Source organism: Theropithecus gelada, chromosome 15 (genome assembly GCF_003255815.1).
Source record: "Theropithecus gelada isolate Dixy chromosome 15, Tgel_1.0, whole genome shotgun sequence".
NCBI classification, from domain to species: Eukaryota; Metazoa; Chordata; class Mammalia; order Primates; family Cercopithecidae; genus Theropithecus; species Theropithecus gelada.
The window spans coordinates 16,050,195-16,075,911 of NC_037683.1; the positions used below are offsets into that span (position 1 = coordinate 16,050,195).

At 37.9% G+C, this 25,717-nt stretch overlaps 1 protein-coding gene across 4 annotated transcripts in view; it reads right to left on the reverse strand.

Moving 5' to 3' along the window:
* The window catches only part of RABGAP1 (RAB GTPase activating protein 1), a 166,931-nt gene that overhangs the window by 29,196 nt on the left and 112,018 nt on the right, over positions 1 to 25,717 (reverse strand). For all 4 annotated transcript variants that reach the window (XM_025359966.1, XM_025359967.1, XM_025359969.1 and 1 more), the window contains 6 exons: positions 11,956 to 12,069; positions 6,647 to 6,721; positions 3,434 to 3,559; positions 2,688 to 2,831; positions 829 to 870; positions 349 to 477 (listed from right to left, as the gene is read on the reverse strand). In XM_025359966.1, coding sequence (XP_025215751.1) covers positions 349 to 477; positions 829 to 870; positions 2,688 to 2,831; positions 3,434 to 3,559; positions 6,647 to 6,721; positions 11,956 to 12,069 — 630 coding nt within the window. The remainder of the gene's footprint in view (positions 1 to 348; positions 478 to 828; positions 871 to 2,687; positions 2,832 to 3,433; positions 3,560 to 6,646; positions 6,722 to 11,955; positions 12,070 to 25,717) is intronic.

Here is a 25,717-nt window from a genome sequence, read left to right on the forward strand (position 1 = left end):
GCCACTAACTAGGTGTACGACTAGGGAACTACAACCTCTTTTTGTTTTGTCTTCAAAATAGGGATATTAATACTCTTCCCACAGTTTGGGGGTTGGGGGAGACAATGAGATTTCATTCATAGGATTACAATATATAGGAAAGTATTTTGGGGAAAAAAGGTTAAGAGTCATATAATACAGAAGAAAACATCATCACTAATATTTATATATTATAAATGTTAACATTATGTATGTATTATAAGTGTTATAAATATAATACATAAATAATTATGTATTATAAATGTTTGATCAGGAACAGTGAGACACTAAGTGAAAAACAGAATCTTAACTAACGCAAAATTATTTTACCTTCATGTTGCAGGCTAATTCCATTAGTTTTTTTGCATTTTCTTCTGAGCGGTATCTCTTAGGAAGCTGAACCCTAAAGAACTTCAAGGCACCTTCAAAGTCTGTCAACAGCAGGTCATCTTTCGAAGTCTTGAAGTAAGAAAATACAAACATATATAGAAAAAATGTGTTGCTATAAGGATGCACAAGAAGTTTTTTATATTCCCAGCACTTTTCAGCATTTTTACAATCCCCAGAAGATACTTCTTAGCTTCTGTCAGAGCCACCTGCATACATCCACTGTTAGGGGTAATGCTAGATTTCCAGCACTTTTATAATTCCCAGAAGATATTTCTTAGCTTTTGTCAGAGCCACCTGCATACATCCACTCTCAGGGGTAGTGCTAGTGCACAGTGACTGCTCAGAATCAGACTACAATGAATGTGTTGCAAGTGCAGAGCAGGGAAGGACAGATAACTCGGCTAATAAATAAATGAGTACCTTTAATAATCCAAGGGCGACATTAAAAATGACACTTATTCCCTGAAAGAGAACAGACAAAAAGAACACTGTCAGCATTTATATCTCGACTACTATGCTATTTGTCCTCAGAATACCCCACATTTTTAAAGAAATTGTGAAAACTTAAGGAAGGAAATGAATTATCTCAGAACTACCTTGAAAAATAAAACCTAAAGGGCCATTGAAAAGCTGCTTAAACACTTAGTTTCCCATTTTTCTGAGAAAAGAGCTTTTCTTGCCCTATTCTCATATTCAATAATAAGAAATGCTTTTCCAAAGTATTCCATGCTTCCAAACCAAAAGATCAGTCATAAAGTTGTGATCTCTCAGGAAATAACTCCTGGGGAACTTTTCCTTTATCTTGTGCTGTCCCAATCCATGTACAGCAACCACTCTGTCCATAAGCCCTGTATTCCAGAACTGAATCTGCTCAGGGCTCCCTCCATTCTGCAAATCCTGAGACTAAGAACAAAGGAGAGGAAGCACTATCTGTTGATCAAGTTAAACTGCTTAAGCTGCTGGGCCTCAGTTTCCATAACTAATACTCTCCTAAGGGTTTACTGAGATAATTAGCTGAAAAGTTTATGTAAATTACTTGGCATGCCACTGGCCCTTAGTAACTACTTAACAGATGGTTGTTTATACTAGTGAAAAGCTAGATACAATTTAAAGGTTTGTGATTAGAAATTGGTGACATAAAGTATGGAACATCCAAATAATAGGATACTTCTCAGCAACTAAGAAAAATGGCATATTTGGTAATATTTATTTCTTCTGTTTCTTAGAATATTTCAAGCTCACTGGTCGATACAAATTCTTTATGAATTTTTTTATGTTTTGAATATAGCATAATTAGAAAGGATAGTACAGATGTGTATGTTCAAGTACATGAAATTTAAAAAGGATACCAAAGAGTATAAATAACAATCATATTTTTAAATATACACATAGAGAACCACAATATATAGTGTTCCATCTATATGGAAACCATATTATTCTGTATAGTAATTATATATACACATATATGAACATACAAAAAAGGCTGAAAGGCTTTTTAACCAAATTGTTAAAAAGCAGCTAACCTACAGACAGTGGGATTTGAAGTATTTTTAATTATTTTTACTTATATTTTCTATAAACATATTATTTTTATAATTATGTTTTTCTTAAACAAATGAATACACCACGCAAAATCCAAAATTACACCATGGCAAAGACTGTTATTTACTCTAATATCTATTTTCTCTTTAGTAATAAATCTCTAATTCTTAGCAAATTCCTGCTCAGCTTATTTTTTAAAAAGTCTCCCTTGCAGTTAGGTGTGGTCGTATAACTAAGTTCTAACCATAAAGTGGAAATACTGGACGGAACTTCCAGGAAATCTCCTTTAAAAACAGAGGATGCACCCTCTCCCATCCTCTAATCCTGCTGGCTTGAATATAGATATAATGGCTGGTGCACTACTCCTCCATACGGCTAACAGTCAGAGTGGAGGGAAGGCACGCTACTGCCAACATTCTGACTTCTTTTCATGAGAGAGAAAAAAGCTATTTTTTAAAATCACTGTTATTTTGGGTTTCTTCATTCAGTACAGTCAAACTTAATATGAACTAATACAAATGTCTAATTCAGTATCTTTTCATATCAGAGTACACCTTTAACAAATATGATCATTAGCTTTAGTCCAAGGAAAAGTCACTTAAACCTAGATTCCCTAGCAATAAAATAAAATAACTAAAGAGACCAATTCTGTTTTGACAGAGCTGACCCTCAAAACAGAATTTGTTCTCAAGTACACTGCAAACAAAAGCCAAAGTGCTGCGGCCTCTGATACATACCTCACATAAAAGCAGGTCGATGATATGGAAGACCATGTAGAGAGGGAATTTTGCAGTGAAGAGAGTAAGAAACCACTGGGAGGCATACATGTGCGCTTCAAGGCTTATATCCAGGAAGTGGTTGTACAGGTCGGGAATGTATTCCTGAAATAGCAAACCAATTACGTCTGGGCACTTATGCATCTGTCCAATTCCCACTAAGGAGGCACATAAATCTACCAGGAATAGGTCAAAAAAGTAAAATACTTGTGTTTTTCTAAAAATCTCCAAAGTGCTCAGAATACTTATCATCTGGTATTAAGCTGGCACTAAACTCTTTTTTCCAGACCACAAACTAGTTCTAAAGAAAGAGGAATCCCCAAAATGGTGACAAGTATTTGGAAAGTCTGTTTTTCCCTCCAAATTATAAAACATTTGGGAAAGTTTGTTTCACTTTTGTTACGAGATTCCTAACCAGTCAGCTTCAGAGCCTTGGGGAGTACTTCTTGACTGAGTTAGCTGTGGAAAAGACCCCTACAAAGTCATCTGATCTTTTGGGAGTTTATCAGCTCACATCCATGAGGTGTGAAAGTTTAACACTTTGTTAATCTTTGCATCGTAATCACATAGTGAGAAGTGATAAAAATGAAACCCATCCTTAGCCACGAATCGCTAAGGCAATTACCACTGCTCCCTGGCACCATTTCCTCCCTGGCTCCTTAGTCCTGTACTCTTTTTGTCAAACACAAGCTGGTTTCTCTTTTTACCTGCATGAGGCGCTCCAATTGGTAAAATTTGCAATGCAAATCTTCAAAGTTTTGCTTGAAAAGTTCCCTCAGCCCATAGTCAAACATGATCTTGACCAGAACACTGAATGCCTGTTCTTCAGGCATCTGTAACAGATAGGCAAGTTGTTGGGTAGGTAGGATGGTGGTGGGGAATCACAAAACATACAGAAGTTTTCTCAGGATATTAAATCCAGCTTTATATTATTGTCTTACCAGAAAATTTAGTGCTATGCAGAAACTCAGGTCTAAGGTTGTGTTTAAAACATTTATTTACTCAGACAAGGAATAGTTAACTCTTTGTCAGCACAGTTCCTGTCCTCAAGGAGTCTCCCACACAACCAGTATTAAAATAACTGTAATAGGAATTAGAGATCAGTGATAATACAAGAACAGGAAGGCCTGTATCTGCCTAAGGCAGTCAGAAACAGACTCTGTACGAAGGATAGAATTTGAACTGAGCAGAAATAAGCTGATAAACAGTGCAGGTGTCATCTTTCCCAAATCCTGGGACCTCTGTTTAACCATTTTTCCTTCCTTAGCTGCTATTTCATTCTAGCAAAATTGTTTTTCTTCCTCGCTGTTGTTAAAAACATAGCTTGTTATAGAAGAACCTTACACATTCTAAGGCTCGCAGTAATGCTTCTACAAAAGTCTCCTTCACTTCTATTTATATTTATAACAATACCTACATTTTCCATAGTTTTATGGTTAACTATTTCCCTGAGAACCTGGCAAGATACTTTCAAAAGAGAAAAAAGAAGCACTGGAAATGTTATTTAAGGATTGGTGTGAACGTAGCAAGCCTTCAAAAAAGTCAAGAAGGTGGGCAGGCTTCTGTGGAACAAGATGATGGAGGCGGGCTGAGCACAGAAATCACTGAGAAGAAAGCAGAACTAAAGAGCAAATCAGATTAAGTAGTAAGTAAGAAAAGCATAGCAGATCATTACTGGAAAGTTAAGAGTATTTGGGGCAAAAGCCCAGATTTTTGAAGTCTTTATCATGGAAGGCAAATTTACTTTGCCACATGCAAGGAGATGTGGCCTAACCCACAGTGGTGATTCTGATGCTAGGTAGCCCACCTCCCCTCACTCTAAAACAAGCAGCAAGAGTTCAAAACAAGACATGGAGGGTCTGATTGGAAAACCCATTTTCAAGGGGATAAATGTCCTTGAACTGAAGGTGAGAACGAAGATAAATCACCCAGGCTTGTGGGACTTTGAGATATAAAGTTTCATTAAAACAACAAAACAAAGTAAAAACTTAACCTCTTTACTCATGTCATAGCTTTATCATATTTTTACATGACTACCAATAGCAACAAGCTGGGTTCAGTCAAGAAAAACCAAAGTTGCTTTTGTTTTACTTGTACAGGTTGAGCAACCCATATCTGAAAATGTAAAATGCTCCAAAATCTGAAACTTTAAACACTGACATGATGCTAAAAGGAAATGCTCATTGGAACACTCTGGATTTTTGGATTTGGGATGCTCAACCGGTATAAAGTAAATATTCCAAAATCCAAAATCCACACTTCCGGTCCCAAGCATTTCAGATAAGTGATACTCAAACTTGCATTGCAATCTACACAGAATGGCTTAATACCCTTGAATAACTTCCTGTTGCTTAGAGAAGCAACATTCAGACTCCTTACCTGGGCTCCAAAGCTTTCCCTAACTTTCTCCTCAACTCCCAATCACTCAGGATACTCCAGTCATACTGTTCTCCTTTCAGTTCCTCCCATACACCAACTGTTTCCCCAATTTAGGACTTCTATATATTGTACCATTCACTTTGCCATTAACACTCTATTCTCTACTCCCTTTTCAAATAGATCTATTATTTTCATAACAACATTTTCAAAAGTTAACACAGAAAAGTACAAAAGAAAATGATATCCCTTATCATTTTCCAGGCTGCTCCTTAAAGGTCACTTCCCCTGAGAAGCCTTTAATCTAAGTAAGACTCCCTTGTTACAATCTTACACCAACCTTTTTATTATACCTTAATAGCACCACTGAAAGTAATAAATGATATACTTGTGTGATTATCTGCTTAAAGCTAGTTGGATTCACAAGCTCTGTATCCATGAGGATTGAGACCATGTCTCTTATTTACCTCTGATCTTCAGCACAGTACAGATCATAACAGGTACTCAAAACTCTTTGCTAACATCACCTGTGTGGTATTCCTGCCAAGCATTTTAAACTGAATCATGAGAAAATGAGACAAATCAAGAATGTGGGACATTTTATATCACAATTTGTCTGAATTTTTCAAAACTATCAATGGCATGAAACACAAAAAAAGGCAAAGGAGTAATTTAGATTAATAGAATAAAGAGAAATGAAAATTCAATATTTGAATCTTCATTAGGTCTTGATTAGAAAAAAAAGCTAGACTCTATGGAGTAGAAAAGTGGGAGAAAATTGAATGTGTACTGTGTATCAGACATTACTGAATCAATGTGGAATTTCTTGGATGTGATCACGGTATTATGGTTATGATACAGAATTCTGTTGCTCCCAGAAGGCATATGTATGATCAAGTATTTAGGAGTCTTGATGTTTATTATTTACTTTCAAGAATAATTTCAAAATAAAATTTAAGTAAAAAAGAAAATGTGTGTTTATGCAGAAAAGAGAAAAAGAGATGCAGAGGGAGACAAACAGAAAAAGCAATGTGGAAAATACTAATTGGTAAACTAGATAAAGACTGTTCACCTTAACACTGTTTAGAGTTTTCTGTGGATTTGAAAGAAAATAAAAAAGGTGGAGGGCAAAGGTGTTTGCTAAGCAAATGAATGAATAAAATGGTACTAAATGAAAGCCAACCTTTCTGCCTTCCTCCTACCCCAAAATACATAAATCTCAAAACAAATATTAATGACGATGGCTACTTTAGAGAAGATAAAACATCCCCAAGGGTTCAACCAACATTAAAGTCTCTCCCATCATCCTATTAATAAAAAGGAAGTCTACCCTTGTACTAGTTTTCAACATTGCCATTTATTCTCATCATATATCTCCTCCACAATGACATTAAGTTACTTTAAGGAAAAAGTTCGAGCTAGAGGAGTTAAAATTCATGCCTAAGAGTCTGTCCAAACCCAATATAAAACCATGCTCAAGCCTAAGGTTAGTATAAGCTGAGGCAGGCCATGTGTTAAGTCATAACAGAGACCTAATTACTCACATGGAGAAGGAGCACAGCAGCAAGAAATGACTGGCCCTGGCAATAACCAATCTCTTCATCATACACAGAATAAGCCTGGAAAATAAAACACACAGAGGATATGTAAATGAATGTATCCACTTGTGGGCCATGGTGGTACTATAGGACCTTGAATACAGAACCCTGGAGGATGCTGCCCACACTGGGACAGCATTTTGACAGGCAATAAGTGGTGCCAATACTTCTCTCCAATCTTAATTTTTTCTTTACAATGAATACAGCTATCACCACTCCATTTCCTGTGGCGAAGGAGTAGGGAAGAGTAAGCAAAAACCACTTCTGCACTAAAAAAACTTTTCATATTTCCTTGTTGTTGTTCATGATGTTCCCTCTCCTTGGGATGTCCTTTCCCTCTCTCTGCCTGAAACATGCACTCTTTCTTCAGGCACCAAACTTATTTCAATTCCCCCAGAATGAATCCCTCTCTTCTCTGCCTCTATGGCACCTGCTACACAAGCATGGTTATTATTATATTACCACCACATTGCATTTTATTTTATTTTTAGAGACAGGGTCTTGCTCTCTTGCTCAGGCTGGAATGCAGTGGTACAATTACGGCTCACTGCAGCCTCAACCTCCTGGGCTCAAGGGATCTTGCCCCATCAGACTCCTGAGTAGCTAGGACCACAGGCTTGCACCATCATGCCTGGCTAAAATTTTTTTTTTTTGAGACGGAGTCTCGTTCTGTCACCCAGGTTGGAGTGCAGTGGCGCGATGTCAGCTCACTGCAGGCTCCGCCGCCTCCTGGGTTCACGCCGTTCTCCTGCCTCAGCCTCCCGAGAAGCTGGGACTACAGGCGCCTGCCACCACGCCTGGCTAATTTTTTTTTTCGTATTTTTAGTAGAGACGGGGTTTCACCGTGTTCGCCAGGATGGTCTCGGTCTCCTGACCTCATGATCTGCCCGCTTCGGCCTCCCAAAGTGCTGGGATAACAGGCGTGAGCCAGCCTGGCTAATTTTTAAAAATTTTTTATAGAGATGAGATCTCAACTATGTTGTGCAGGCTAGTCTCTAGCCCCTGGGCTCAGGCTATCCTCCTGTCTTGGCCTCCCAAAGTACTGGGATTATATGTGTGAGCCAATGCACCTGGCCCACACTGCATTTTTTTTTTTTTAATAGAGATAGGGTCTCACTATGTTGCCCAGGCTGGTCTCAAACTCTTGAGCTCAAGTGATCCTTCTGCCTCAGCCTCTCAAAGTGCTAGGATTACAGGCTTGAGCCACCAAGCCCAGCCCCACACTGCATTTTACATGTCCATCTTCTCTGCCAGACGAGTAGGCTTTGTGAGGGATAGGGTGATGTCCTATTCAACCTAGTCAGCACCTCATATACAGCATGCACTCACTAAACACTGTTAATGTTATTCATTTTTCTTTCTGGGAAAAGCTCTTTTGGCAAAGACACTAAAATATAATTCTTTCCACAATATCATAATAACTTTTCTGATAAGCGAGATTACTCTGAAAACATTTGTGGGTTCCTCTGGAATTCTTATTTTTATTTTTCTTGGCAGCAAATGATTACTACCCATCTCCTCTGAACATTATTTTGAATAGAATATTGACATCTAACATTCTTCATGGTTTACTCTTTGGTTTTTTAGTTCTTTTTCAGAGTTCTGTTTTTATATCTGGTATTTGTAGTTCTCATGTAAATGTGGTACAAAGGGAAATTCCTATATCTTCAAGATGTTATTCCTTGTTTGACAAATTTATTTGTCGTGAAACTCCCTTTGTTTTCCACTTATTTTTTGTGCCAAGGTTCCTCTGTGTTCCAAGAAAGCAACTTAGAATTGGGTATGTTTAGAATATGTAACTCTTAGCAAAATATGGTGCCAATACTTAATAGATGCTAGTCAAGTTAATATGCAACCAAAGTTTATCACTAGCTTTGGTGAAACTATAGCTTTTAAAAATGCATATATTATGATCATGCATTCAGAAATTTTCATAGAATTCAATGTAATCTTATTATACCATACCCATTTCATCACAGTTTATCTGATAAGAAGGCTACAGGATGAGAAACACATATACTTTTCCAGAGACAAGATGTGCAAAAAGGGCTTTAGAAATTATCAGTTTATAATACAACGAGGCACCACTTTCCTATCAAATTAATAACAATTAACAAATGTTAATACCAGTATTAACACTGTGTTAAAAATGAGTAGTAATATATGCTAAAACAAGTCTTTGGAAAACAGGCAATGTCTCTGAAGATATCCATTAGTAGTTTTATCAGCCATTAGTAGTTTTATCAGTTACAAAAGAACAGAGGCTTTAGAGTTAGTCAGAGTTGGGTTAAAATCCCACAACTGCCAGTGTCTAGATATGGATCTTTTCTTTCTTTCTTTTTTTTTTTTTTTTTTTTTTTGAGATGGAGTCTCGCTCTGTCACCCAAGCTGGAGTGCAGTGGCACGATCTTGGCTCACTGCAACCTCCGCCTCTCAGGTTCAAGCAATTCTCCTGCCTCAGTAGCTGGGACTCCCAAGTAGCTGGGATTACAGATGCCCACCACCACACCCAGCTAATCTTTGTATTTTTAGTAGAGATGGGATTTCATCATGTTGGCTAGGCTGGTCTCGAACTCCTGACCTCAGGTGATCCACCCACCTTGGCCTCCCAAAGTCCTGGGATTGCAGGCGTAAGCCACTGCGCCTGGCCTAGATATGGATCTTGAGTGTGTAACTTACTTTATTTGTAATATGAGAATAAGCCTAGTATTAATATCACAGAGTTGATGTATTCTTCTCATTTAGTCCTCTCATTTAACATGCTCAGCACAGAGCTTCAGCAATTATGTATTAATAATAGGATGAAATTGTACTGAATTTCTATAGGTAGAAAATGGAGGGGAGCATATTTTTCAGGCTGATGGAAGATAAAGGAATCATACAGGTGTGAAATTATATGATATATTTGGAAAATGTTTGGAGTGTAAGTTTCATGTTGGCTGTAATGAAATCTGGGGGAGGAAAAGACATTTCACTAATTCATCAACACTTAATGAACACCTACTATAGACCAAGCACTGTGCCAAGTGCTACAGATGCTACCATACCTAAGAAATGATCCCTGCCCTTGAAGACATCACAGTTCAGGGGGAAGTTAGACAAGTGAATCAACGAGAGCACAGTGAGAAGTTCAATGTGGCTAATGCATACAATATTTGGAGAAGCAGCAATAAGGGCAAAGTCAGGATATAATACAAAGTATCTTCAACACTAAGCTAAGGAATCCAGGGAAATGAACTAGGACTTTTCATTTAATTCCATGGGTTATAAAGTAGCCGTTATAAAGGTTTCTGTGGAGGCCACTGAAATGATCTAATTCTGTGTTAGGCAAGGAGTAAAGAATAAACAGGCTAGAACCCAAAGGCAGAGCAGCTTTTGTAAAACTGCCAGCAATGTAAGATACTGGCCTCTACCAGGGCGGTGAAGAGACAGAATGAAGCTAAGGGAGACATCAGTCATACCTAACACAACCTAGACAAAGACAGGACTGAAAACTAACAGAAATGATTGTCTCCAGCAGGACAATGGTATGGGAGAAAAGGAGGACTATGTTTCATTTAAAAAGATACAACTTAATGTAATGTGGGTCTTGTTGGATCTTGATTCTACCCAGCCATATTAAGGATATTTGAATATGGAGTAGCTACTAATTGGTAAAGATGGATAAACTTATTTTTTAGAGATGTAGTATTAAAAAATTAGGATCATGATGTCTAAGATTTGTTTTAAAGTACTTCAGGAAAAAGGAAAAAAAGAGACAAAGCAACTGTGACAATACATTGACAAATAATGAATTAGCGTGGGGGATATTAACTATACTTATCAGTTAGACTAATCATTATATTAATTGTTTATGCTTGAAATTTTTCATAATAAACCATGTTTTAAAATGAACTCTATTTTTAAACCCATTCTGTTTGATATACTTGACAGACTTTTACATGGAGACTAATTGTCTGCTGGAAATTTAGACCTTGAGTTAATATAGATTTGAGAACATCTGTACAGTGGTGATAGCTGAAGCTCTGGGGGTGGAAGGGATTACCCAGGGAGATGGTGTAGAGCTAGCGAAACTACCAACTGATCACCCAGAGGAAGGCCTCTGGTTTAGCGGCAGGTAGTGTGAGATAAAATGATGAAGTCAGTGAAGTCATGAGAGTGAGCCCATACCCAAGAGGGTGACATGTCTTATGCTCAAGAGCAGAAAGCTCTGCAAGGAAAAGCATCATCAAATAGGAATTAGAATATAGTGGGGTCAAAAGTATGTAACGAGGGACCAGAGGGAGTGGACACAGTGTTACTTTCCAAGAAATTCTGTAGTAAAGTGAGAGATGGCAGGGGTCACTGTTTAAGCAGGAAATAAAACTGAGAAGTGGCTAAAAAAGGATGATCAGAGAGGAAGATTACCACAGAAATCATAGCTTTATGTATCCTATGTAAAAGTTAAAATTAAATCTAAAAAATATTTCTCTAAACTCAACTGTCCTTGTAGTTTAAATCATCTAACTTTTCACTGGTGAGCCTATCCTTTATTGCTAGTCTGTCCTAAAACCGGTTGTCATATAGCATTAGGGACATGTCTCATGCTTTATCTGTACTTACTACATAGGAGATGCTAAATAAGTACTTGATTACTTTTGGGAGGAAAAGACTAAAGACGAATTCTGAGGACAGACGAAGATCGAAAAACTCCGTTCCTACCTCCTCCTTTTATAACCCAATCGCTCTAATGTGCCAAAATCTATTTGAAAATGGAATACTGAAATTGAACAGGTTATCACTTCCTTTAGTGTTTGGGTACAGACCTTTTGAGAGAAATCAGAATCTCCCATCATTTACTATGCTGCAGTGCTATAAGTCCACCTGGATAAGCAATGACACTTCCCACTGTGAGATGGTACCATAGGTACCAAGTTCATCACTTATAAAGTGAATACTGAAAAGGAGTCTGCAATGTCACAGGGTTCAGAGGTTCTTAACATAAAAACAAATTTTGAAAGTCTAAATGTGCAACTGTCATCTAAAAATCTTGATTAGATAGGGAAAGGAAACCCTACCGTTTTATTTCTAATTATTTTCTACTCTTTAATGAATCTAAAATTCTGTTCTCACCTTTGACTTTGCAATGTCTTCTCTCTTTTTTGAATTCTTGAACATCAAATACAAATTATACTTTGTAGTTGTTTCTTATATAATTTCAAAGCAGAACCACCACTCAAAATTGAGTCTTTTTTTTTTCTTTTGACTTGAAATACCTTGCATATTTTATATAAGGAATCTTGTCCATCTCCTCCTGTGTCCTTAAAGTAGTCATGGGCTGGGAACGTTCGGTTAATATCCCGGGTGATAGCACTGTCCTGGGGAGACTCCTGTGGAAACATAAGGAAAGAGAGGTTTTAGTTAGGTTAGTTATGTAAATATTCAGGTTTACGCAAGGTCTTCTCATTTACACACTTTAAATGTTGCGGGGACATACATACATATATGCATGCCCATAGTTACTGCCTCTTCAGGCACCAACCACTCAAGCAAAAGCAAATGTTAAAAGGGAAAAAAAGATGGAAGAAAAGCAACCCATTTCATCTATACACTTCCATATTATACTCCATTCTTACTGCAAAGAACTGCAGCTGCTGCCCCTTCTATTGTAAGATGGAAAATATGCTATTAAGAATGGATTTCTCATAGGAAAATACTCAAACTAATCGCAAAAGGAGGAGGTAAAGTGCTCCCAGTAGAAAAACTGCTGCTTTAATTGATGCTTTGGAATGAAGCCCATATGCCAGTTTTCAAATGGAAAAGAGTAGTTACTTAATTGGGGTTTGTCCTAGAGGCAAATGGCATAAGAATGCACAAAGCAATCTACTCAGAATGAACCAGACCACCAAATGCCAAGGGATTCAAGCAGGCTATGGGAAAATATCCTTTGCTTTTTCCAACGGACAAAAACTGTTTCCTCTTCTATAATGAGTTAACTAAAACTGAACAAATGTCAATAATGTCAACAAACCTTTGTAAAATACACCAAGTACCCAGTTATTTCCAATATTCTCCCCTTGTTAAATTTCATTTGCTGACACAGTAAAGAACTGGAATACAGAAACATGACCTTCTATTTTTAACAATGCAGTGTCTTCATAGCTAAGACAATAGAGTTGATTCTCCTTGGTAAGAATACATCATAATCAGTATACTACCAAAGAACATGATACCTCTGTTTTAAGATGAAAAATGCAAGTGCTGTTCTTCTCTTGTCCAATAATTTCTCTAGCCTTTTGGGTAATTATGTTCCCAAGGCCATGAATATTTTATGGTTGTGGGATCTGAACTAACTTTAAAGCCTATGCTCTTTCTTAAACAGTAAACTATTTATACCTTCAAGGAAGTCGCCAAATTGCTTTTCAAAGAGTTTGAGTGGCATATGTTACTTCTAGTTATTAACATAGTCTTAACAGTTAATGGCAGCTCAGGACTGTGGTGCTCTTCAACAAAAGGAAAAAAATCCAAGGGATATCTATGACTACAGCAACTAATTACATGGTGGTAGCTTCCAGAATGAAATAGAGCTTGGCGTTGGAGGTACCTCCAAAAGTTGAGAAAGTGGGGGAGAGAGGGAGAGCAAGCGCGAGTGACCGACAGAGTGAGCACACGCACAGATTTTGGGGAAGGCAAGGTAGCTAGAACTGTAGGGTAGAGTGCTAGTGAGGAATAAGCTGAACAGAGAACTGAAGAGTTAGAAGAGGGGTCCCTATGAGACATGAATCATAAAAAAATGACAAACTGGATACTTCATCAAAATTTAAAAATCTTACTATTCAAAAAACTGTTTAAAATATGAAAAGTTAAGTCATAGGCCAGGACACAATACCTACAAAACATATTTGATAATAAAGTTGGAGACCTGTAATCCCAGCACTTTTGGAGGCCGAGACGGGCGGATCACGAGGTCAGAAGATCGAGACCATCCTGGCTAACACGGTGAAACCTCGTCTCTACTAAAAAATACAAAAAACTAGCCGGGCGAGGTGGCAGACGCCTGTAGTCCCAGCTACTTGGGAGGCTGAGGCAGAAGAATGGCATAAACCCGGGAGGCGGAGCTTGCAGTGAGCTGAGATCCGGCCACTGCACTCCAGCCTGGGCGACAGAGCGAGACTCCGTCTCAAAAAAATAAATAAATAAATAAATAAATAAAGTTGGAGTTGTATCCAGAATATATAACTCTCTAATGAGAAAGACAATTTTTTAAAAAGTGGGAGGGTGTAAATGATTCAGGCGTTTCATTAAGGAAGATCTAACACATGGCAAATAAGCACTTGAAAAGATGTCAACATTACGAGTCCTCAGGGCAGTGCAAATTAAAACCACAATGAGACTCCACTACATATCTACAAAATGCTAAAATTAAGAAGTGTTGGCAAAGGATAAGAAACAACTGGAACTCCTATACAATGCAAAATGGTACAAACACTTTGGAAACAGTTTGGCAGTTTCTTACAACAGTAAACACAAAATTACCATACAACCCAATGATTCCATTCCTAGGTATTTACCAAAGAGAACTGAAAATATAAATGCATGAAAAGACAAACTCAATGTTTACAGCAGCTTTATTTCTAACAGCCAAAACTGGAAACAATCCAAAGAGAGTCAGATGAATTTAGGAATTCTATAAAACAACAGAAGCTCTAAAAAATGCTAAGAATGATAGACTGTGGTTTAAGACAACTATGCAGGTTAGAAAATTAAATTGAGAATGGAGAGGAATATGGAAACCTTCAAAATATTTTACATCAGTTACATCAATCATATCATACTGATGATGGAGATGACAACCCGAAAAAGGATACAGTTATTAGAGGTATGAGATTTGGGCTGGGCATGATGGCTCTCGCCTGTAATCCGAGCAACTTTCAGAGGCTGAGACAGGTGGATCACTTGAGGCCAGCAGTTTGAGACCGGTCTGGCAACATGGTGAAACCCCGTCTCTACTACAAATACAAAAATTAGCCAGGCATGGTGGCAGGCGCCTGTAATCCCAGCTACTTGGAAGGCTGAGACACGAGAATCGCTTAAGCCCGTGAGGCAGAGGTTGTAGTGAGCCAACATCGTGGCACTGCACTCCAGTCTGCGCAACACAGTGAGATCTGTCTCAATTTAAAAAAAAAAGAGAGAGAGAGGAGATGAGATTTGGAAATTCAACTGTACACAGGATGTAAAAAATAACAAAAAACTGAAAATACTCTCTATAACTGGGTTCTTGTCAATCTGCCATCCCATATCCATTAATCATGGAATTATAAGAGAATGAAGGGGCAAAATGTCCTTAAGAGAAGGTCAATTTGAAAATTCACACTCAATTTTTGATGCCTTCAAGAATGATAATAAATTGAGGAGTTCCATGTGAATCATTTGCTTAAAATATTTGGCCTTAGGAAATACGCTGAAGAACTTGGAATAAATTCATTTGACTTGCTGGAGGCCACATCATGCAAAAATGATGCAGAAATTCTAATAATGATAAATTTAGTAAGTTCCTATCAGAATGATATTAAATTTGAAAAGGTTCTGAAAATAAAACACAGCAACATTATGGATGATCCCCTAGAGGAAAAAAGCAAAGAGCTTTTGCAAAATAGTCAAAGCAAGTGCTTATAAAATTAAGCTTTATACAACAATATATATATTCCTTTTCTTTCTTGTTTTGCTCTTGTTGCCCAGGCTGGAGTGCAATGGAGCAATCCTGGCTCACCATAACCTCCACCTCCCCAGTTCAAGTGATTCTCCTGTCTCAGCCTCCCGAGTAGCCGGGATTACAGGCATGTGCTACCATGCCTGGCTAATTTTTGTATTTTTAGTAGAGATGGGTTTTCTCCTGGTCAGGCTGGTCTTGAACTCCTGACCTCAGGTGATGCGCCTGCCTCGGCCTCCCAAAGTGTTGGGATTACAGGTGTGAGCCACAAAACCCAGCTGTATTCATTTCTAAGGAGTTAAACATAAATGTAACTGATGTAGAGAGCCCGCCAATTCAACACATATAACACTATTCATGGCCAAACTGATCGAGTCAACCAAATACATCCTCTCAAGGAGGCTGTAGTTAGCAAAATGGCTTAACAGACAAGTTCTTATAAATGTACTTTTATAAATGTACTTACGGCAACAGTGCACAGATGGTGACTTTAAAAGAACACGGAATGAATGGCAAAAATATTGTCAGTTGTTATGTTCTGAAAATTACTGCTGTTATAACAGAGGTAGGTGTTTTTTTTTTTGATCAACTGGTTTTGTGTTTTGGCTAATTCATTTATCCCAAGAAAAACACCTTTAATCTCCAGAAGAAAACAAAAATGCAATAGGATTATGCAGTACGGACATCTTGCAACTTTTTCTATAAAGGGTCAGGTAAAAATTTTTGGCTTTGCAAGCCATTCAGTGCTGCAGTTTTTCAACTGTTCCCTTGTAGAGCACCCACAGACAATACGTAAATAAACAAGCACTGCTGTGTCCTAACAAAACTTTATTTATAAAAGCAAGAGCAGGCCAGGCACAGTAGCTCATGCCTGTAATCCTAGCACTTTGGGAGGCCAAGGCGAGTAAACCACTTGAGCCCAGCAGATCGAGACCAGCCTGGGCAACACGGTGAAATCTCATCTCTACAAAAATACAAAAATTAGCCGGGCGTAGTGGCACACACCTGTCTTAGCTATTCAGGAGGCTGAAGCAGGAGGATCCCTTGAGCCCAGGAGGTGGAGGTTGCAGTGAGCCAACACTGTGTCACTGTGCTCCAGCCTGGGCCATAAGAGAGAAAACCTGTCTTAAACAACAACAACAACAAAAACGAATAAACAAAAGTGAGAGGCAAACTGAACTTGGCCCTGAGGTGGTAGTCTGTTAACCCTTGTTATAAGTATACTACAACACATAATTTGTTATGGTCAGCATGACCAGAGAGATTTTCGTTATGATTTTAAATATACTAACATGTTATTAATTTTATACATGCTTTGCCCTCAAAAACTCTGTCACAACCTGCTACAGCTTGAAATGTGTATCTCTTTGAACACTTTCATACTTTTTCATGTAATAACAAATGTTAAAAATGTTTGCTGCATTTTGCAAAAGTCAGTATATTCCTGTATATGCAGCGAGTAAACGTTTAAATAAAACCTTGCAATTGTAGTGGTATATAGTCCCTGACATTTCAAGCAGCAAAATAAACAGTATATACAGCTCATAAATTATAAACACATAAAATGACACCCATGAGACTGGCTAAAATAAAAATACCAAATGTTGGTGAGGATATGAAATTACTGGAACTCTCAATGGTTGCTAATGGGTGTGTAAATGATATAACCATTCTGGTAAAGAACATAGCAGTTTCACATAAAGTTAAATATATATCTAACTACTATGACCCAGCAATTCCATTCCTAATAGCCTCATGTGTAACAGCCCAACTAGAAACCTCAAATGTCCATCTATAGAAAAAGTGATAAATTATGATATATCCATTTAATGGACTACTACCCAGCAATATAAATGAACCTCTAATACATGAAACAACACAAATAAATCTCAAAAACATTATGTTGAGCAAAAGCCCATGGTGACAGAAATCGAAATGGTTACCTGGGAGTGGGTGGGAAATCAAAAGAAAAGGGGCATAAGGGAACTTTCTGAGATGATAGAAAAGTTTACATTTTCTTTGATTGGTGTTTATACAAATATAAAAAATTGTCAAAATTCATCAAAATGAACATGTAAGGTGTATGTTTATTGTATGTAAATTATAGTACACTCACAAAAACTGTAATCTCACATTCCCCACCTCCCTCCACCAACGTTTCTCAACACTTCTCTATTCTTGTGAATGGCAGCAGGTTTTACCACCTTGTTTCTGATTCTAGCTACCTTGAATGATCACTGATCTTGAGATCTCTCTGCAGAGTCTGGATTCTGTCTCTCTTTCCACTTCTAGTGCATCACCCAAAGGCAGACCCATGCTTCATCTTACCAAGACTAATATAACAGCCTAAATGATTGTCTTAGTCGCTTCGGGCTACTCTAACAAAATACTACAAACTGGGTGGCTTATAAACAACAGGAATTGTTTTTATAGTTCGGGAGGCTGGAAATTCCAAGATCAAGATGCTGGAAAATGCAGTGTTTGGTGAAGGCTCGCTGTACGGCTCACAGGTGGCATGTGCTCACTGTGTTCTCATATGGGGCAGGGCAGCTCTCTAGGCCTCTTCTTTCTAAGGGCACAAATCCCATGCATAAGGACTTTGCCCCCATGACCTAAACACTTCCCAAAGGCCCCATCTCCTAATGGCATCACATTAGTGATTAGGCTTTTTTGTTTTTGTTTTTTAAATTTTTATTTATTTATTTATTTTGAGACAGAGTCTCGCTCTGTCGCCCAGGCTGGAGTGCAGTGGCACGATCTCGCCTCACTGCAAGCTCTGCCTCCCGGGTTCACGCCATTCTCCTGCCTCAGCCTCCCAAGCAGCTGGGACTACAGGTGCCCACCACCACACCTGCCTAATTTTTTGTATTTTTTTAGTAGAGACGAGGTTTCACTGTGTTAGCCAGGATAGTCTCCATCTCCTGACCTCGCCATCCACCCACCTCAGCCTCTCAAAGTGCTGGGATTACAGGCGTGAGCCACCACGCCCAGCCATGATTAGGTTTTGACATATGAATTTTGGGGGGACATAAACATTCAGACCATAACACTGATCTTCCTTTATCTCTTTACTTCTACCAGCACAACCGTGTCCGATTAATTTTCCTGAAATGCATGGACCAATCAGATCATTTGCTGGTCATAAACTTTTATGAATCATTATTACTATGCACACCGGAGGAGGAAGTCCATGCCTCCTTCTCCATAATGACCGCTTCACAAGTAGAGTGAACACCAATCTGATTTCAGAATACCACTTGAACCATGTAGTAAGTAGGGTCACTGCTGCAAAAGGCACCCAGGACATTCTGCTCTCTCTCAAACGCATGCTGCAAAATCCTGAGGATCTGGGGCATGCTGGGGGAAGACTGGAGCATTAGGAAGAGAAAAGCCTTTAAACCCAGACACATATTCAAGTCCAATGTGCTGCTGGTGGCTGCCAGTTAACAAATTAAACCTTGTTTTCCACTTGTCACTCTTCCTTGTGTTTCTATTTCTTTGAAAACTTAAAGAGAAAAAGGGGTGACTGGCATGGCAGAATTTGGGCATTGTTGGAAGGAGGTCTATTTAAAACCATACTCTAAAATATCAGCACTTCTTAAATGTATTCACTAAGCAAACACTGAGAATTAACGCCTCATGCTAAAATCCAAATCTCTTCCCCAAACATAAGCATTATAATGATATACCTTAGTGCATTTTAAAGGGAAAATCTAACTTTTGGCTTTCTTAGTATAATAAAACCTTTTTGTTTTCTTATTTTAATAAAATCGTTTTGCTTTTCTGTAATAATAATACTGGAAGGAAAAAGAAGAATTTTACCATTCAGATATAACCATGGGTAATATTTGGCTGGCATATGCCAAACTTTTTAGGTTATAACCATTTATTTTTATAAAATGATTTTAGAAAATATGTTTTTGCTAACTACAAAATATTGTATCTTTTCATATTATTTGGCCATTATCCTACCTTAGTATTTTTAATGCACAGTAACCTGTCACATGGTCGTATCATAATTTACTCTGCCAAAATCTCCGCTTTGGGATATGCAGCTATTCTACCCCTTTTGCTATAAACAAGGCTGTAAAGTAGAGCAGTGATTCTTAAGGGGGAAAAGACAGTTTCCACAAACACTCCATTTCCCTGAAGATACAGCATAATCCTTGTTTTTGGATTTTGAGTGGTCCTGCCAATTTGCCCTTCAGAAAAGTTGTAACAATTTACAAACCACATTGATACCACTCTTACAGCAATTACTCTGTTCTTGAATAGTCATTTGTATACTTGTCCTATGCTCCTTCTAGTCTATAAGAATTGAATCTAAAGTTGCAAAAAATTGCACATAAAGTTTATTGACTCTATCCTATTCTAACTGCAATACATGATTTGCTGTCAACATTTAAAAAGGTATTACCATACATACATTTGCTTGCTCTGTCAGTTGAGAGGGCCTAGAAGCAATAACATCCAGTAGCAAGGAGCACACCTAGCATCTATATTTTGGTATCTAATATCATTTACTAACAAAAGGAACGAACCCTCCTTGGAGAAATGGCTGCTTCTAGGACTAGGGCAGATAGCCTGGAACATATTGTATTGGCAAAAAACAGGAAATTGTCTCCCTTCACCCCCACCACAAAGAAAACAAACCTACATTGATAGGGGTATGCCAAAGGGACACGGGAGCCAAGTGAAAGAGTTCCCAATCAATGGTCAAAGCTGGAGCAATTTTAGCAACAAAATAAACTGGGTTATATAAGTATAAAAGAAATGGCCAGGCATGGTGGATCACGCCTATAATCTCAGCACCCTGGGAGGCTGAGGTGGTCGGATCACCTGAGGTCAGGAGTTCAAGACCAGCCTGGCTAAAATGGCGAAACCCCATCTCTACTAAAAATACAAAAATTAGCTGGGCGTGATGGTGGGTGCCTGTAATCCCAGCTACTCAGGAGGCTAAGGCAGGAGAATCGCTTGAACCCAGGAGGCGCAAGTTGCAGTGAGCCAAGATCGTGCCATTGCACTCCAGCCTGGGTGACAAGAGAGAAACTCCATCTCACAAAAAAAAAAAAAAAAAAAAAAAAAAGGAGAAGAAGAAATATCTGGCTGGGCATGGTGGCTCACATTGTAATCCCAGCACTTTAGGAGGCCAAGGCAGGAGGACTGCTTGAACCAAGGAGTTCAAGACCAGCCTGGGCAGCATGGTGAAATGCCGTCTCTACAGAAAAATAAAATAAAATAAAATAAAATAATTTTAAAAAATTAAAAAAATAAAATAAAATAAAAAACCTCAACAAAACAAGCAAACAAAAAACACAAAAAAAATTAACCAGGCATGGCAGCACATGTAGTCCCACCTACTCAGGAGGCTGAGGTGGGAGGATTGCTTGAGCCTGGGAGGTCAAAGCTGCAGTGAGCTGTGATCGTGCCATTGCATTTCAGCCTCTGTGACAGAACAAGACCCTGTCTCCAGTCAATCAATAAAAGAAATATCCAGGAGTCCATACTTACATAAATAAATGATTGAACAAATAAATGGGGGAGAAGAGACAAATCCTCCAAGCAGAAGAATCCCAAATAATTTATGTAGATACCTCACCTTCGAGGAAGGAGAGCAAAACTCCCCACTCCTTAAGTGTGGGCTGTGCACAGTGACTTCCTTCAGAACAGTACAGTACAGTATAACACAGTGGGAAAAAGAAACCTTATGGTGGAGGAAACTGACAAAGATGACTTTGGCCAGATGATTGAGGTCAAAAGCAGTGATGTCACACTGACAGCATGTACCCTTGATGTCATAAAAATGGCGCTTTACCTCTGTATTATTCCTCTTCAAAATTCATGACTTCATGTCAGACAAATTTCACTTGAGGGATATTCTACAAAATACTTGAATGGTATTTCTTAAAACTGTCAAAGTCATTAAAAACAAGGCAAGCCTCAGAAACGGTTACAGTCAACGGGAACCTAAGGAAATATGAGACTAAATGTAATGCACTATCCTGGATGGAATCCTGGAGCAGAAAAAGGATATTAGATAAAAACTAAAGAAATGTAAATGAAGTTTGGGATTTGGTTAATAATATCTTGATATTGTGTTATTAATTATAATAAATGTACCATAAATACAAGGTGATAATAATAGAGTTAATAACAGAGTATACGGGAATTCTTTGTACTATTTTTACAGTATTTCTGTAAATCTAAAACTGTTCTTAAAAATAAAGTTTATTAAAAGCAAAAAGATATTACCTCCTTATTCTACAATATGGAAATTCAGACTTAAGAGAAATTAAGCCACCCAACTTCACACACCAGAACTTATTAAAGCCCTCAATAAAATGCTGGACTAAATTTGTGCAATAAAATTGGTGTAATGAACATTGTGGATATATGCTCAATAGTAATCACAGGTAGGCTCTGTTTTTGTAATTTATTTGCAGGTGATTTCTTTCTTGTCCCCAGTTATGATGATCTTTGAGTGTGTACAATAACACAGTGGTGAAGCTCTATTACTTTCTTAAATTTGAAGGCTCTCCTAAAATAGATTATGCAGATAAAAAATCTAAGGAAATAGTAACATTTGTGCTGTTTTCTTCTCCCTATCTTGGTTTTAAAAGTCTCCCATTAGTTAAAACCACAGTGGTACCACATTCTGTAATCTTTCTGGATGACTATTTTTATACCTTACTGTGAGAATTGGCTCACTGTGTAATTTCTCAGGATCAACAAGGTACTGGGAACTGTAGGAAACCCTTTAAATACACACCCTTTTGTAAACTCAAGTTGAAAAATAGAAAGCTAAGAATGGCAGGAAGAAAAAGAAAGTACCCAAACAAAGAAAACGCAGTGGAAGGCTGCCATGAGAAATAACCAGCATAGGGAAAATTATTATTTCCAAAGTAGCTTGTTGCCCAAAGAAAAAGTCAGTTTTTCTTAAGACTAACCCAGAATGTGACAGATGCTTTATTAAATGCCATCATGTAATATTTAAGAAAACAGAATAAAACAAAAACAACGCCAAAACCCACTCCAATACATTATACCATGTCCTATCTTTACAATATACTTCACAAGAATAAAGTAACAATTTTTGGTTACATTTTCTTTTTAAAAAGTCAGCTACTGCTTATCAGAAGTCATTTTAAAGACTAAGTTTTTAAAATCCCCTAAACAGATGGGATAAAAATTCAAAAGAAGGAAAATGAAATTCAAAGTGTGCTATGCTTAATATAAAATAAATGAGGACCAGAAATCTCTCAGAGGTAAAATAATTCTCTCCTAATTACATAGCACTCATGTCATTTGTCATTTCATTTCATATGTTTGGAAGTAGAACTGAGCAAAATAAAGAATGAGAATAAGACTGTTAAGCCTATGAAAACAGATGTCTTATGTTTGGGTAAAACCAAGATGGTCCTACAAAAGTCTGCAAAATCTGGAAATTTTATTTCAATTGGTCATGTCACATCTCAAGCACTTCCAATTTGATAGAGCCAAGAAAAGTGACAAAGAAAAACAGTAACATTATTTTGTCTCTTAATTGCTTTGTCTTTTAAAATTAAGTACTGAACCCATCTAAGGAATGCCTCACAAGAATTATGACAAAACAAAAACGAGGTGTGTATAGTATTCTTAGCCTAAGATTTAATAAACAGACTTACGGGTTTCTATAAATTATCTGACTTTGTATGCAAAGTTTTTTGTTTCGTTTTCCTTTGTTTTTGAGACAGAGTTGCACTCTGTTGCCCAGGCTGGAGTGCAGAGGCCGTGATGTTGGCTCACTGCAACCTCCACCTCCCAGGTTCAAGAGATTTTCCTGCTTCAGACTCCCAAGTAGCTGGGATTACAGGCGCACACCATCATGCCCAGCTAATTTTTTTATTGGTAGAGATGGGGTTTCGCTATGTTGGCCAGGCTGTTCTCGAACTCCCAGCCTCAAGTATCTGCTCACCTCAGCCTCCCAAAGTGCTGGGATTACAGGTGTAGGCCACCACGCCTGGCCTGTATGCAAAGTTTTGTGAGCATTTTTCTCAGAGGAGTGCTCAGGGTTTTAAACATGTTCACTAGAACGTTAAGCTTCATGAAGAGAGAGATTTCTGTTTTGTTCACATATATCTCTAAGCCCAGAGAAGAGTATCTGACACACAGTAAGCAACTGATAAAAACTTATTGAATAAATTAATTCTCAAAAGGATATAAGACACATAGTAAGGTTCAGAGCCACTTATCTAAAAGATCTAAAAGAAATTTTCTATTGCCAGATGTACTTTCACAGACCTAAAAATAATTATTTAAGTAACAACATGTAGGTCTATCTTAACAACCTTTTGAGGTGGGTTCTATTATCTCCCCCACTTGACAGATGAGGAAAAAAGTTAAATCACTTGGCTAGAAAATGGGAAGCTAGCTCTGGAACCCAACTGGTCTGGTTTCCTAGATCACCTTCCTAACCCAAATGAACGTATTGTAAAAGTGAAAATATTCTCTTATCAGTATTGTGTTGGAGTTATAATTTCTAATATATTTTTTAAAATGCTTTTCTTGTGGCCAGGCACGGTGGCTCACACCTGTTATCCCAGCACTTTGGAAGGCCAAGATGGGCAGATCACCAGGTCAGGAGATTGAGACCATCCTGGCTAACATGGTGAAACCTCGTCTCTACTAATAATACAAAAAAAAATTAGCTGGGCGTGGTGGCAGGTGCCTGTAGTCCCAGCTACTCGGGAGGCTGAGGCAGGAGAATGGCAAGAACCCGGGAGGCGGAGCTTGCAGTGAGCTGAGATTGGGCCACTGCATTCCATCCTGGGCAACAGAGTAAGACTCTGTCTCAAAAAAAGATAATAATAAAATAAAATGCTTTTCTCTTCCAGACTCTTATAACTAAAATTGGTATGACATAGACTTTGAAAATGAAGTTTTCTTTTTACTAATTTGAACATGCTTCCTTGTATGAAGGCCGCTCAGTGTTTATGAAAAACAGAAATAACTAAGGCCCTAGTAATATGTAGCCAGAGAAATATATGACATTCTTAAACATAAAACCAAAGTGAGGCCAGGCACAGTGGCTCATGCCTGTAATATCAGCACTTTGGAAGGCCAAGGAGGGAAGATCACCTGAGGTTGGGAGTTTGAGACCAGCCTGATCAACATGGAGAAACCCCATCTCTACTAAAAATACAAAATTAGCCGGGCGTGGTGGCACATGCCTGTAATTCCAGCAACTCGGGAGGCTGAGGCAGGAGAAACACTTAAATCTGGGAGGCAGAGGTTGCAGTGGGCCAAGATTGCGCCATTGAACTCCAGCCTGGGCAGTAAAAGCGAAACTCCATCTCAAAAAAAAAAAAGGTGAGTAAAATCTCAACATGTGGCTCCACTGTAACTTATTCAAAGAAAAGGCACAGTCGCTAAATCCTAGGGGGCATGTATCTTAACCATTTCAGATCTTAAAAAAAAAAAAAAAAATGAGTATTCTTTTAAATGTTCTGAGTTTTATTCTTTAAGGCTGACCACTGGATAGATATATTTTTAGATCACAGTATCTTGGCCTTTCACAGAACTACCTTCACTAAGTTGTGGTATTAGCATGTTGTAAGACCCTGTCAAAAAAAGAAAACAAACAACAAAAAAAAGACCCTGCTATTGAAACTTTGTATTTCATGGTGGTGAGGACATCTAGTTTACTCAGTGTCCCCATCAAAAAACGGTTTCTCCTAAAAAATTATGCATATTTTTCCCCATGGAAATGATCCAATATTCATTTTTGCTTTGGCCTCCAGGAAGCTCAGAAACAAATCTGCAGCTCAATCTTACATAATAAACGACTTCACAGCCTGTACATCAGTAATAGAGTTATAGTGTATTTGTATCAAACAAATTAAAGCCTCTCAAAGTCAATTATACAGTCAAATCAGTAAGAATTTTAGAAACAGGTATTGATTGGTGGGCTCACTTAACACTGACAATACAAAAACATCTTCATCTTAATTTAGCTCTGAAGAATGCAATTATATAGAAGAAATTTTTACTTGTCCCTACATGTCTAGCAACATTGCCCTTTAAGTCAGTATTTTCAACTAGGTACCATGGGACCTCTCTGTCCTGTGGTGCTATTCTTCCACAGCAAACAAAAAGCAGGGATTTTAGTGGAAGTTGGATTTGTGTGTAGATATTGCTTTGAATATCTGGTGATTTGCTCTTGAAGGCAAAAACCATACTTACAGTAAAACTGCCACTAATTAACAATTAGTAACAATTCAAAACCAAAAAGAAATAGTAAACTGATCTCTATACATTTAAATATATGACATATTGTTTAAGTATTCAGT